Source organism: Aspergillus foveolatus (assembly GCF_047715535.1).
Source record: "Aspergillus foveolatus strain CBS 279.81 unplaced genomic scaffold BDW70scaffold_17, whole genome shotgun sequence".
NCBI classification, from domain to species: Eukaryota; Fungi; Ascomycota; class Eurotiomycetes; order Eurotiales; family Aspergillaceae; genus Aspergillus; species Aspergillus foveolatus.
The window spans coordinates 100,942-112,854 of record NW_027396081.1 but is presented as its reverse complement, the minus strand read 5'-3'; the positions used below and the strand labels follow the sequence as shown (position 1 = coordinate 112,854).

Below are 11,913 nucleotides of genomic sequence, written 5' to 3'. Positions count from 1 at the left end.
CATAAATAAGTATAACTTGAAATATAGGAACATAGAAATACATAATATAGGGAATATATACAGAAAAAAATAGCTATATAATCTGGCCATGCCCATCATCCACTGTCCGCCGTTCGACCTGTTTCTGAGTAGTCTTACCGCCCCTACCACTCCGGTTTGTCCCAATTAGCCAGTTATAGCAATATAGCCTATAAAATAGGACAGGAGTCATCAAACAGGAGATAATTCAAATGTTGCCAACGGCTTTGTGGCAATCTCCGTGACCCTCGTCGTTCTTCAAGCATCTTCATGCTCCACTTTTGGTATGACTGGAGATTGGCTCTTAACTCCGACCGGAGATATATCCCCACCTACTCTTTTTAAAGGCCCCTCCTCGTCTCTCTGCTTTAGTAACACGACCAACAGCCATTTGAGCCAATTGAGCTTTCAACCCATCGACTCACACCAGGATGCCTCAACTGAACGGAAGAGAAGTCGGCCCTATCGGCCTTGGCCTGATGGGCTTCACCTGGCGTCCCCAACCGTGCCCTGAGGACCAGGCTTTTGAGACCATGCGGGCGGCCCTGCGAAATGGCTGTAGGTGGACTACTCGCTTCTATCCATTTACGGTTGAATGTACACTGACGAAGTCCTCTGATAGGCACCTTTTGGAACGGCGGCGAGTTCTACGGTCCGCCGTCCTACAACAGTCTTGTCCTGCTCGAGCGCTACTTCGAAAAATACCCTGAAGACGCCGACAAGGTCGTCCTGAACATCAAGGGCGGGATCAACAGGTCGACTTTCCACCCTGACGGCTCTGAGTCCGGCACGCGACGGACGCTCGATGACAGTATTGCCCAGCTCAAAGGCCGCAAGAAGATCGACCAGTTTGAGTTTGCGCGGCGCGACCAAACCGTGCCTATGGAGGTGACCTTTGGCGTGATGAACGAGTACACTCAGGCGGGGAAGATCGGGGGCATCGCGCTGTCAGAGGTCCGTGCCGAGACGATCCACGAAGCCGTCAAGCATACGAAGGTCCTTGCTGTGGAGGTCGAGCTGTCCATGTACGTCTGCCTCGGTAATGGACTGCTGAGCCCAGCTAACTAGTACGCAGGTTCTCCACCGAGCCCCTCGAGAACGGGGTCGCCGCCGCATGCCATCAGTACGGCATCCCCCTGGTCGCATACTCGCCCCTCGGACGCGGCCTGCTCACGGGCCAGATCAAGACGCTGGACGATATCCCTGAAGAATCGATGCTGCGCAGGTACCCGCGGTTCCAGCCTGACACCTTCGATATCAACATCCAGCTCGTCCACAAGGTCGAGGAGCTCGCCGCCAAGAAGGGATGCACGCCCGCGCAGTTCGCCATCAACTGGGTGCGTTGTCTTTCGCGCCGACCGGGGATGCCGACCATCATCCCCATCCCAGGGGCGACCACCGTCGCGAGGGTCGAGGAGAACAGCAAGGTGGTCGAGCTCACTGACAGTGAGATGGACGAGATCGATGCTATCCTGGCCAAATTTGAACCTGCGGGCGAGCGATACCCAGCTGGGGTGCCAATCCATACATAAAAGCCAGCCGGCCGCCAGTCAGCCGCCAGACAGCTGGAGCCAGATATAGAAGTAGAATAGACCGTACTCGTAATCTTCGGATGACCATCGTCCGAATGCCATAATAATGCAAATTCTGATTCGATGTGGTTCCTTGTCGTCATGATATCATAGCGCCTGTCTGTCGGTCGCAGTATGATATCATAGCAGATCATACCCCTCTCTCCCCTCTCTTCCCCCCTAACCCCTCCGTTTATAACGCCCTGGCACCTCAAAACGATCTGCTGCTTGCTCTCAGCACACCCTGACGACGTAGAATTGAACACAATGGCAGGCTACCATCTTCCAGTCGACCTCAAGCAGTTCAAAAAGCTGCAGCTGGATCCCAGCAGCAAGAAGCTGTCCGACCAGCAGAAAAAAGATCTGCTACACAACATTGGCATCTTCCGCGATGCCATCGTCGCCTTCACAGCCACCGGTGCTGCCCGTGGCCAGGCAGGCCACACGGGCGGTCCCTTCGACACGGCCCCCGAAGTCTGTATCCTGCTAGGCTTTATCAATGCCAAGCCGGATGCCTTCTATGATGCTATTTTCGACGAGGCGGGCCACCGCGTCGCGACGCAGTACCTGCTTGCTGCCATCGACGGTAAGATCGAGCCTGATCACCTACTCAACTACCGTGATGCCAACTCGAAGCTCCCCGGCCATCCGGAACTGGGGCTGACCCCCGGCGTTAAGTTCAGCTCCGGTCGGCTGGGTCATATGTGGCCGTTGGTCAACGGTATCGCCATGGCCCACAAGGACAAGAAAGTTCTTATGCTGGGCTCTGACGGCTCGCAGCAGGAAGGTAACGATGCTGAGGCTGCGCGTATCGCCGTTGCCAACAACCTCAATGTCAAGCTGTTCCTCGACAACAACGACGTCACCATTGCTGGCCACCCGTCAGTGTACCAGAAGGGCTACGAGCTCGAGCGGACACTCACTGGCCATGGCATGAAGGTCGTTCGTGCCCAGGGTGAGGATATTGACTCGTTGTACAGCGCCATGGTCGAGGTCATCAGCACAGACGGCCCGGCCGCTGTGGTCGTGGACCGCAAGATGGCGCCCGGCATTGAAGGAATTGAAGGACAGATCAAGGCGCACGATGTCGTGCCTGTGGATATCGCCCGCAAGTACCTCACCAAGCGTGGCTACTCGCAAGAGTCGCTCGCCTTCTACGACCAGATCAAGGCCACCTCCAACACGCACCAGTACCTGGGCTCTACTAAAGAGAAGGGCGGCAACCGCGTGATTTTCGGTGAGGCCGTCAACTCCGTCCTGGACGGGCTCAGCAAGGAAGAAGCGGCCCGCCGCGTCATGGTCATCGACTCCGATCTCGAGGGCTCTACCGGTCTCAAGGCTATTCACCAGGCTCACCCGGAAGTCTACGTATCGTCGGGCGTTATGGAGCGCGGCAACTTCTCCGCAGCCGCTGGTTTCGGCTTCGGTAGTGACGGCTCGCGCCAGGGCGTCTTCTCGACCTTCTGCGCGTTCATCGAGATGCTGATCTCTGAGATCACCATGGCCAGACTCAACGGATGTAGCGTCCTCTCGCACTTCTCACACAGCGGTGTCGATGAGATCGCCGATAACACCTGCCATTTCGGCCTCAACGCCTTCTTTGCCGATAACGGTCTCATGGACGCCGAGAACACAGGCCTCTACTTCCCGGCCGACGGCGAGCAGATGAAGGCCGTGGTCAAGAAGGTCTTCTTCACCAAGGGTCTGCGCTTCATCTTCTCTACCCGATCCAAGGTGCCGTACATCCTGAAGGAGAACAGCGACGAGAAGCTCTTTGGCGGCTCGTACGAATTCCAGCCCGGTAAGGAGGAGTTTATCCGCAAGGGCAAGGCTGGGTACGTGGTTTCCTACGGCGACATGCTCTACCGTTCGCTTGATGCCGTCGAGCGTCTCCGCAAGGAAGGCCTCGACGTCGGTCTGATCAACAAGCCTACGCTAAACGTTGTCGACGAGGACGCGATTAAGGAGTACGGCTCATCGCCGTTTGTGGTCGTCGTCGAGTCGCTCGCGCAGAAGACCAGTCTTGGGTCACGGCTGGGATCGCATCTCCTGGACCGCGGTTTGACGCCCAAGTTCCGCATGATGGGTGCCGTCAAGGAGGGATGTGGTGGCCTATTCGAGCAGATCAACGCGCAGGGTATGGGTCCTGACGATATTGTCCGTGTGATTAAGGAGGTCGCTCAAAAGTAGATATGCATATGAGATAAAGTAGATGATGTATGCTAGAAATGATCTGAATTCAATACAATACACTCGACTACGGTGGTGAAAGTGGCCCGTTCTCAGTATTAGTGTCGTATTCCATAAAAGTATACACCATCGCCATCTCTCTCTTTGATTCTCAAAAGGCCAAGGGTTTCATCAGGCAGCGTCAATGTTCAGTACCAATGCGCGAGTAATCCACCCTATTCTTCAGGCAATGGAAAAAAGAAAAAAAAATAATGAAGCTAATGCGAGAATGCTTCGTCGCGCAACTTCTTCACTACACCCTCAATCACACTTTTAACCCCCTCAGCATCCAGCTCATTGACCCCAAGCAGAATATTATCCGTCGTCTCGAAATGCCCCCCAGCGTCCTTACCCCACCCAGCACGATAAATGAACGGCATCATGGACTCGAAGCTGAACACGCCCTTCTTGATTAGAGCCCATGCCTTGTCAATTTCCTGATCTATATCCGTTTCAGTCACGGTCCAGTCCTTGTCGCCGACGACTTCCTGTACTAGTGAGAGCAGCTGCTTGATCGTGACGTTTGCCTCGGCAATCCGCACGACGCGGTTCTTGGTCTCCTCAGGGTTGGCGAGGACACTCACGACCGCATGCCCAATCGTTTGTTGCGTGGTCGTGCTGTAGACCCTCTCGCCCCCATCATACAGCACCGCGGTCCTCTTCTCTAAATCGATCGGAAACCCGTGTGTCAGGCCCCAGTCCAGGAAGGCACCGTTGTAGATGATCGTATAGCTGATCTTGTTCTCTGCGGCTAGTCCTTTGAGAAGCTCCTGAATAGTCACCTTGCCCTTGTAGGTCGGCGCAGCCCGGTTCACCGGGTTATCGAGGTCGGAACCAAACTCAGATGGGATGAAACGATAGACGCCGGCTGCGACTGCGGCCTGGATCAGGTTCGTTTGCGTGTTGGGGGCCGTGTGGGGGAGTAGTGAGACCACGGCGTGGATGGAGTGGGCGGTTAGATGGGTGGTCAGATCGTCGACAGAGTCATAATTGACTTGGACAGTTTGAATACTGCGCTTGGGGGTGTCGATACTATTGCCGCTATCACTGCCATTGCTGTTATTGTAGGCTGGAACCTGGATGGGGGCTGAGGCTGACGAAGGAGAACGAGTTCCAGCCTCGCTCTCGGCCTTGAGCCGAGTGAAGATGGTGATCTTGAAGAGCCCGGAAGTGGTGAGCGCGTGAAGCACGGCTGGGCCAAGGTTACCGTTGACCTGTAGTGGTTAGCTAGGATATATGGTGGGAGTACGTTTAGAGGAGGGATATAGATATACCCCGGCAACGGCAACGTTTTGGATGTTCTTGGTCGCCATCTGGTCAGGTCACGTAGGAATATATATATTACTTTCTCCTTCTCACGAGTAAGGCTTGAGGAATCGACTGTACATTGAATGCCAGGATCTCAATAGAAAATATGTAGTATAGTCGGCTCAAGAGATATTTGGAGTGAAGTGAGTGACAAGTTCCAGGAAGACCGGCTGCCGAAACCGATAGTGCTCACTTATAACATAACCCTGTGTTACAAATCGAACTGAGTTTGGGACTGTCAGAAGCGATTCGTCATCTGATGCCGGAATCAATGTTCTTTATCATCCATCTCACACCAATAGAGGAATATCCCGTTCGGGCCAAGAATTACCCTGTTTGCGAACAAACAAAATAATAAAGCTTACTCGGCGTCAACTCGGGGCTCGGCCATTCGGTCTAGTTATCGGGAGACAACTAGCAGGCTTGCAGAGGAGATGCTGGCCGGGAAGGGGTTGAAGACTCAGCCTGAGTTGAACTCGGACCTGCTCTGGTGGTGTCTGTAGGCTTGTATAGTAGGCTGTGGAATCAGAGAACCGGATGTGGGCCGAACGGCTAGCTGTGGTCTGCCACTCAGGCCCACCACAGCGAGAAAACCAGGACAAGCTATTGGCTGGAAATAGCGGGATTTTTGTACAAAGTTACACTCACGACCAATTAATAACGCCCACGCACTCCTAGCCTCCCACCGGTTGCCTCGCCGTTTCGGCTCCCACAATTTCTCAGTCTTTCCATCCTTCCAACTCTTGATTCGATTTATCCACTCCAAGCACTGCCATCCGGACTATCCCTTGTCCAGACTATTTTAACTCAGACTAGAATTTTCAGGCAATCACTGTTCGTGATTTATTGTCCAAGTCCACCGACGCGGGCTCGGAGATCTAGCTCGGAATAACGGTGTCGGATTTGGGACAAAGCCAGTGATGCTTACGTGCGACCACCCCGGATGCACAGCCCAGTACAGGCGAAAAGAGCATTTGACCCGTCATGCGCGCAAGCATGCGCCGCTGGCCCAAAGGCTAACATGTGAGGTATGCAGCAAGGCCTTTGACCGGACGGATTCGCTTCGGAGGCACCGGCAGCTGCATCGGAGGGAGCAGGAGAGTAAGGGGCCGGGTTCCAGGACGGTTAAGGCCTGCGATCGGTGTCATGATTGTAAGACAAGATGTGATGGTACGCAGCCGTGTGGCGTTTGTGCGAGGAAGGGGGCCAGGTGCACATTTGACCGGGCGAGCAAGGCTGGGCCTACGACTGGACAGAGCACAGCGGGATTGGGCCAGGACCGGCAGCAGAAGCTGCATGGAGTATGTGAGGCAGAAAAGACGCTGGGCAGTCAGGCTTACAGAGGCGGCTCCGCCGCCCGGCAAACGCCTGTCTCGGGCAGCGAGATCCAGGACCTCCTGCTCCAGCATGAGAGCAACCTCAGGGAAAGGGGACTTCTGGGGACTGCAGCCGCTGGGTCTCTGGAACCAAGAAACCAGAGCAAAGATCTAGAAATCGACCGCTACGTCGGTGTATACTTCTCCCACTTCCACTATCAGTGGCCGCTCATCCACCGCGCCGCCTTTGGACGGAGTAATGAGCCTCCAATCTTGCTCTTGGCGATCGTGATGATCGGGCTTTGGCTTACGGGTGAGGCCGCTGCTCGTGAACGGGCAGAGAACATGCATGAGAAGTTCCTGGCGCTGTTGGAGAATCGCATAGTAGGGTTTTTCTTTTTTGCGATAGTACTTTGCTAATGGCCTCACTAGGATGCCTGGAAGCTGGACGGCGAATTCATCGACAAGACCTGGCCGATGACCACATACCAAACCATTGTTCTCAATGTCATCTTTGCTATAATTCGGGACGTCCCGCAGTGCCTCGTCTCCCGCTGCCGGTCCTTGCTGCATGCCGTCACAGCCACCTGCCTGGCCGGCGGCCTCTTTACCTACGCCAAAATGCAGGCCTTGCTGGAACCAACGGACTCTTTGGTCTATAGCTGGACATACATGGAAGAGGTCAAACGTCTTGCCCTGACTATATTCAAGTTGAACCACCACTTCAACACGGGCATGCTGCGTCTTTCGGACCTGCAGTTTCCCCTCCCGGATAGTGGGTACTTGTGGGATGCGCCGGAGACGAAGGACTTCTATTGCCGGTACCATGTCCAGTTAGAGTCAAGGACTCGTGTAGACGATGGACCGTTGATATGTGATATTGTGAAGGATGTCCAAGATGGGAAGCGGGGACTGGGGATGCTCTTCCAGGCAAATAGTTGGCTAGGGTTCGCGGTTTCGCAAGCGATACTATCCAAGAAAAGGCCATCATCTATAGAGCGCAGGCCAAACTAACTTCTGGGTTCTTGTGTCTTCGATGTGGATGGGTGAAGTCTTACTGTCGCATCCCACCGGGATCACATTAATAATCCACGTATTCAGCAATCCGCCCATTGAGTGGGGTCGGCGATTCCTCTTATTACTGTGTCAGCGACTAGAATGTCGTGAAATTGTCGCTTTGTCCTGTTGGAGTCCTAGAGACCGCACCAAACTATGCCTGGCAGCCCTAATCGCCCCTCTGAGGCTCTGGCCAGGGTTTTGTCGCATTTGACTAAGGATACCGCTGTTGGTAGACAAGCTCATTGCCATTGCCATCACCATCACCACCAGGAGCATCAAGATCACGAATGGTTCCTGCAGTTAGATACATGGGGCCAGCTCGAACTCCTCCGCCAGCTCTTGTGTCGACGGAGCCCAGGGTTTGAACCCACTGAAGGGCAGCTGCTAGATATTGATACGGTCCTCTCGTCCAAACACACTCACGCACTACTTACCCCTTCGGAATCTCTCCATCCGCGGCTCGTGGTAAACAAATTAAGGATATCCGTGTGGAAGGGCGATATTACCACCCTGTCTAATGTGACGGCCATTGTCAATGCCGCAAACTCGGCGCTGCTCGGGTGCTTCCAGCCGTCACACTGGTGTATTGATAATGTTATCCATTCTGCTGCTGGGCCTCGTCTAAGACAGGCATGTTTCGAATTCATGATGGAGCAGGGCCATGATGAACCGGTGGGACGCGCAAAGGTGACACCTGGGTTCAAGCTGCAAGCTCCGTATGTCATCCATACGGTTGGTCCTGACCTTGGACACGGACAGTTGCCCGATCGCAGGCACAGGGAGCAGTTGCGTGACTGCTATGTATCTTGCCTCGAGGCCATGGAAACACTCCCTTCTCTACCAGACGGGCGCAAGGTCATCGCGTTCTGCTGTATCTCGACGGGCCTTTTCGCGTTTCCGTCCGATATAGCGGCTCGGATCGCCATTGACACTGTATTGAGTTGGTGTTTGGAGCATCCAACGACAACCGTCACTGACATCATCTTCGACACTTTCCTTCAACGGGACTTTGATCTATACAATGACAAGATCTCTTCCCTTGTTTCCAGGAGCAGCGACTGCGTGCATATAGCGCCCATTACTCCGCAGCCAGCACCAGTTGCCTCCCCCTCAATCAAGACGGCCCGCTCCTGGTTAGAGCAAGCAGACTACCTCATTATCAGTGCTGGCGCTGGTCTCTCCGCCGCAACAGGGCTGGACTATACTTCTCTGGACTTGTTCACCAATTATTTCCCCGCATTCCTGCCGCTCGGTCTGAGGAGACTGTACGACATCTTCGGCTTTAGCGGGTGGAAATCCCCTGCTCAGAAATGGGGGTACTATTTTCATCACTTTAATATGGTCAAGATGTGGCCGAAGTCTCCATTATACGCTTCTCTGCTGGAGATAGCATCACGGTTTGGCACTCGGTGTTTTGTTCGGACTTCAAACGCGGATGGATTATTTCTTGCCAATGGCTTCCATCCGTCTCGTATCTCCACGCCGCAGGGGCAATATGCCTATTTGCAATGTTTTGCCAAGTGTCGACGCGAAGCTGTCTTTCCGTCCGCGCCGTTCCTGACTGCGGCCCTTCCATTTTTGGATCCGCAGATGCAAGTACTCACGGATGGGTCCAAGATCCCCAGGTGCAGATACTGCAGTGGGGAGCTTACGCTCTGTGTCCGCGGCGGAGATTACTTCAATGACTCTCCCTTTCAGGGTCAAGAGCGGGAGTATGCCCGCTTTTTGGAGCACGTATCCTCTGAAATAGAGCAAGGGAGGAATGCAGTCATACTCGAGTTAGGCGTTGGGATGAACACTCCCTCTGTACTACGGTGGCACAACGAAGAGCTAGTCGAAGAGTCGAATGGCGGGTCAAGGCTGATTAGAGCCGGGATTGATGCGGCAGGGTGTGTACCTTGGAGGCTAGCGGAGGAGGGTGTCGCAGTAGGAGTTACTGGGGATTTGAATGCCGTTGTTGACCTACTGAGTGGACGTGTTACATGAAACTGAATTCAGAATGCAGTCTTGTGACACCGGGAGTCGGATGTCAGCTAAAAACTTCTGACAGTGAGAAGTGTGGACCACTAATGCAACTATCTTCCAACCACTGAGTGTCTGCGAAGTGCCACCGTGTAGCTTTACTCTACCTTGATCTAAACTGGTTACGTGTGGGGACTAAATGAGCTTGTACGCCTGGACCCCTTGTGTTCAGCTGGTCCATAGGCTTGCGCAGTACCCGCTACGACGAGGGGCCGATGCTAATATAGAAAACTACGGTGCACCGGAACGAGCAGCATCTCAATTAGGCCTAATGACGCAGACTGAAATAGATTGTGCAGAGCTTTGAGGCACAAAGGGAGTTATATGCTCCAGACCTTATATCTCGTTTAACAGACTCTCAGCCGGGCAATCACCCGTATATAAGTATATCAATATCCTAAACCGTTCCGCGCGCCGACGAAATCTACCACATCGAAGAAGCTCTTCTTGTAGACCCGCTCCAAGGTAGTGCGGTTGACAACTTGGATCCCAAACTGGGACGCATAGTCCCCAAACTCCCAGTTATCGGCGAAGCTCCACGCAAAGGCACCTGCTACGTGCACGCCGTCTTCCCAAATTGCTTTAAGTGTTTCGGACAGGTATGAGAGGTAGTATTGGCTCCGTAGAGAGTCAAAGACTTGATCTTGTAGTTCACGCTCAGATTCTGCGTACACTGGGAACCCGAATTCGCCGATTAAGACGGGAGTCCGGAAAGTATTCCAGAGGTAATAAAGGTAGGAGCGGAGGTATTTGGGCGTGATGTAGACATAGCTATGGGAACGATAGCCGATGTCCCAGCCGTAGATGTTTGTCGTCTCCTGCGTGACGCAGTAGGGGTACAAACTATTGGTGCTCATGTTCTGCTTTGCGCAGGCTTCGATGCCACCAGGCGGAGCGGAGACGACGGTTGCAGTGTAGGGGTCAATACCAAAGAAGTCAGTCGTGTTGGCCATATAATCGAGCTGGGCTTCGGTGAGCTTCTGTGCGCCGGGGAGGGTGTTGAGAAGTGTTTCTGGGTATTGCTTGCCCAGGCAGAGAGGGTTGCCGAAGGCCCCAAGCTGCATCTCGTTGAAGCGGTTGGCGGCATCGATATCGGTCTGGTTGTCTGGGTTCTTGGGGACGCCAAAGTTGTTGTTCAGTTTGAAGCCAACCTTGCCAGTGCCGCCGAGCTCTTCGTGGTAGTAGTGGTACAGTTCCGCGTGTGCCTGGACGACGTTGTGGATACCGGTGAAGTTGAAGGAGTACAAAAGGGGTTCGTTAAATGTCACCCAGACTGGGACTCGGTCTGCGTAGTGCGTGAAGAGGATCTTGCCATAGTTGACGAAGGATTTGACGAATTCGGGATGCCAGTACCCCCCGTTACTTGCGCCAACATCCGGGGTGGCCGATACGCTGGACCCTTCCAGGAAGTACAGGGGCGAGTCGAAGTGGATCATGGTCACCACCGGCAGCATGCCTACCTCGAGAATGTAGTTGATCAGATCGTCGTAGTGCTGGATTGCCTGCTGGTTGACGGGACTTCCGGGCACAGCGAACGGGAGGATACGAGCCCACGGGATGGAGAAGCTGTAGTACTTGACACCCATGGCCGCCAAGCGCTGGATGTCCTGCTTGTACAGGTAGTAATTTTCGTTCGTCACATAGTTCTTGGGCCGGTCATCCTGGACGAGTTTCTCCTGGTTTGTCGGTGCCCTGCCTTCTAGTGCAATGGCTCCTTCGATCTGAGCGGCAGACCCAGCGACGCCGAACATGAAGTCCTCCGGAAAATCGTAGCAGTCGGTAGGACCGAAGTAGTCACGAGGAGGGAGGACCAGTTCACTGGATGGAATTGGGGTAGGGCTCACGGTTGTCGTGTACAATCCGACGGTGGTATAGTTGATCAGGCTGGCCGCCTGCCACTGCGACGACCAAGCAGCCTGACCATATTTGTCCTCAGTGTCAATGGCAGAAATGACGGTCTCTCCAGGCAGCCAGCTGCCCCAAGTGGTGGTCGACAGCTCCGTGCCATATATCTCCAGTGCTTCCTTATAGCCCGGCGCAAAGGTCTGCGTTGTCGTAGGGACTGGAACAGAAGTGGCATACCTGACCCATTAGCAAGACGCTGCACAAGCAGACAGTCAACCTACCGAAGAGTTTCATTCAGTGTATATTGAAACGGCTCGAACCGGTAGCTTGGGGTGGCCGGCGCAGCAGTACACTCAGGCCGAGCAGCGTATCCAGTCGTGGTGATGTACAGCTGCTGGCCTTGTACGGCTACAGCGAGAGCCAGAATTACTCGAGCCCTCATGGTTGTCTTGCTGGCGTTCCGGTGACGATAGGGCTAATTATTGGTACAATAATCTACATCATTCCGGGGGGCTGCGTCGTCTTTATACTCCAACTATCCTGCG

General features: G+C 54.1%; 6 protein-coding genes across 6 annotated transcripts; 4 read left to right on the top strand and 2 right to left on the bottom strand.

Moving 5' to 3' along the window:
- Positions 1-271: 271 nt before the first annotated feature.
- BDW70DRAFT_134045 (aldo/keto reductase family protein) lies at positions 272-1,599 on the top strand. Its single transcript, XM_073736425.1, has 3 exons — positions 272-576; positions 641-1,043; positions 1,094-1,599. Exons 1-3 carry the CDS (start codon positions 450-452, stop codon positions 1,548-1,550), a joined length of 987 nt encoding a protein of 328 aa, XP_073597052.1. The 5' UTR covers positions 272-449; the 3' UTR covers positions 1,551-1,599.
- A 203-nt stretch (positions 1,600-1,802) lies between these two features.
- On the top strand, positions 1,803-3,838 carry BDW70DRAFT_134044 (thiamine diphosphate-binding protein). The gene has a single exon (XM_073736424.1). The coding sequence runs from the start codon at positions 1,857-1,859 to the stop codon at positions 3,777-3,779; it is 1,923 nt and encodes a 640-aa protein (XP_073597051.1). The 5' UTR covers positions 1,803-1,856; the 3' UTR covers positions 3,780-3,838.
- A 198-nt stretch (positions 3,839-4,036) lies between these two features.
- BDW70DRAFT_158907 (aromatic alcohol reductase) lies at positions 4,037-5,131 on the bottom strand (the record flags this gene model as incomplete). The annotated part of the gene is made up of 2 exons (XM_073740606.1): positions 4,037-5,032; positions 5,093-5,131. The coding sequence occupies 2 exons, from the start codon at positions 5,129-5,131 to the stop codon at positions 4,037-4,039; spliced, it is 1,035 nt and encodes a 344-aa protein (XP_073597050.1).
- Positions 5,132-6,272: 1,141 nt separating this feature from the next.
- BDW70DRAFT_158906 (uncharacterized protein) lies at positions 6,273-7,456 on the top strand (the record flags this gene model as incomplete). Its single annotated transcript, XM_073740605.1, has 3 exons — positions 6,273-6,278; positions 6,383-6,826; positions 6,875-7,456. 3 exons carry the CDS (start codon positions 6,273-6,275, stop codon positions 7,454-7,456), a joined length of 1,032 nt encoding a protein of 343 aa, XP_073597049.1.
- Positions 7,457-7,466: 10 nt separating this feature from the next.
- BDW70DRAFT_134041 (uncharacterized protein) lies at positions 7,467-9,585 on the top strand. The gene has a single exon (XM_073736423.1). The coding sequence runs from the start codon at positions 7,655-7,657 to the stop codon at positions 9,485-9,487; it is 1,833 nt and encodes a 610-aa protein (XP_073597048.1). The 5' UTR covers positions 7,467-7,654; the 3' UTR covers positions 9,488-9,585.
- Positions 9,586-9,912: 327 nt separating this feature from the next.
- On the bottom strand, positions 9,913-11,810 carry BDW70DRAFT_167067 (glycoside hydrolase family 1 protein; the record flags this gene model as incomplete). Its single annotated transcript, XM_073742153.1, has 3 exons — positions 9,913-11,568; positions 11,606-11,645; positions 11,689-11,810. The coding sequence occupies 3 exons, from the start codon at positions 11,808-11,810 to the stop codon at positions 9,913-9,915; spliced, it is 1,818 nt and encodes a 605-aa protein (XP_073597047.1).
- Between the last annotated feature and the right edge of the window lie 103 nt (positions 11,811-11,913).

What these genes read in the sequence shown, in the direction of transcription:
- BDW70DRAFT_134045 (XM_073736425.1), top strand. Translation starts at nt 450, where the DNA reads ATGCCTCAACTGAACGGAAGAGAAGTCGGCCCTATCGGCCTTGGCCTG. An exon ending in GGCGGCCCTGCGAAATGGCT is followed by an intron (nt 577 to 640) that starts GTAGGTGGACTA and finishes GTCCTCTGATAG; the next exon opens with GCACCTTTTGGAACGGCGGC. An exon ending in GTGGAGGTCGAGCTGTCCAT is followed by an intron (nt 1,044 to 1,093) that starts GTACGTCTGCCT and finishes ACTAGTACGCAG; the next exon opens with GTTCTCCACCGAGCCCCTCG.
- BDW70DRAFT_134044 (XM_073736424.1), top strand. Translation starts at nt 1,857, where the DNA reads ATGGCAGGCTACCATCTTCCAGTCGACCTCAAGCAGTTCAAAAAGCTG.
- BDW70DRAFT_134041 (XM_073736423.1), top strand. Translation starts at nt 7,655, where the DNA reads ATGCCTGGCAGCCCTAATCGCCCCTCTGAGGCTCTGGCCAGGGTTTTG.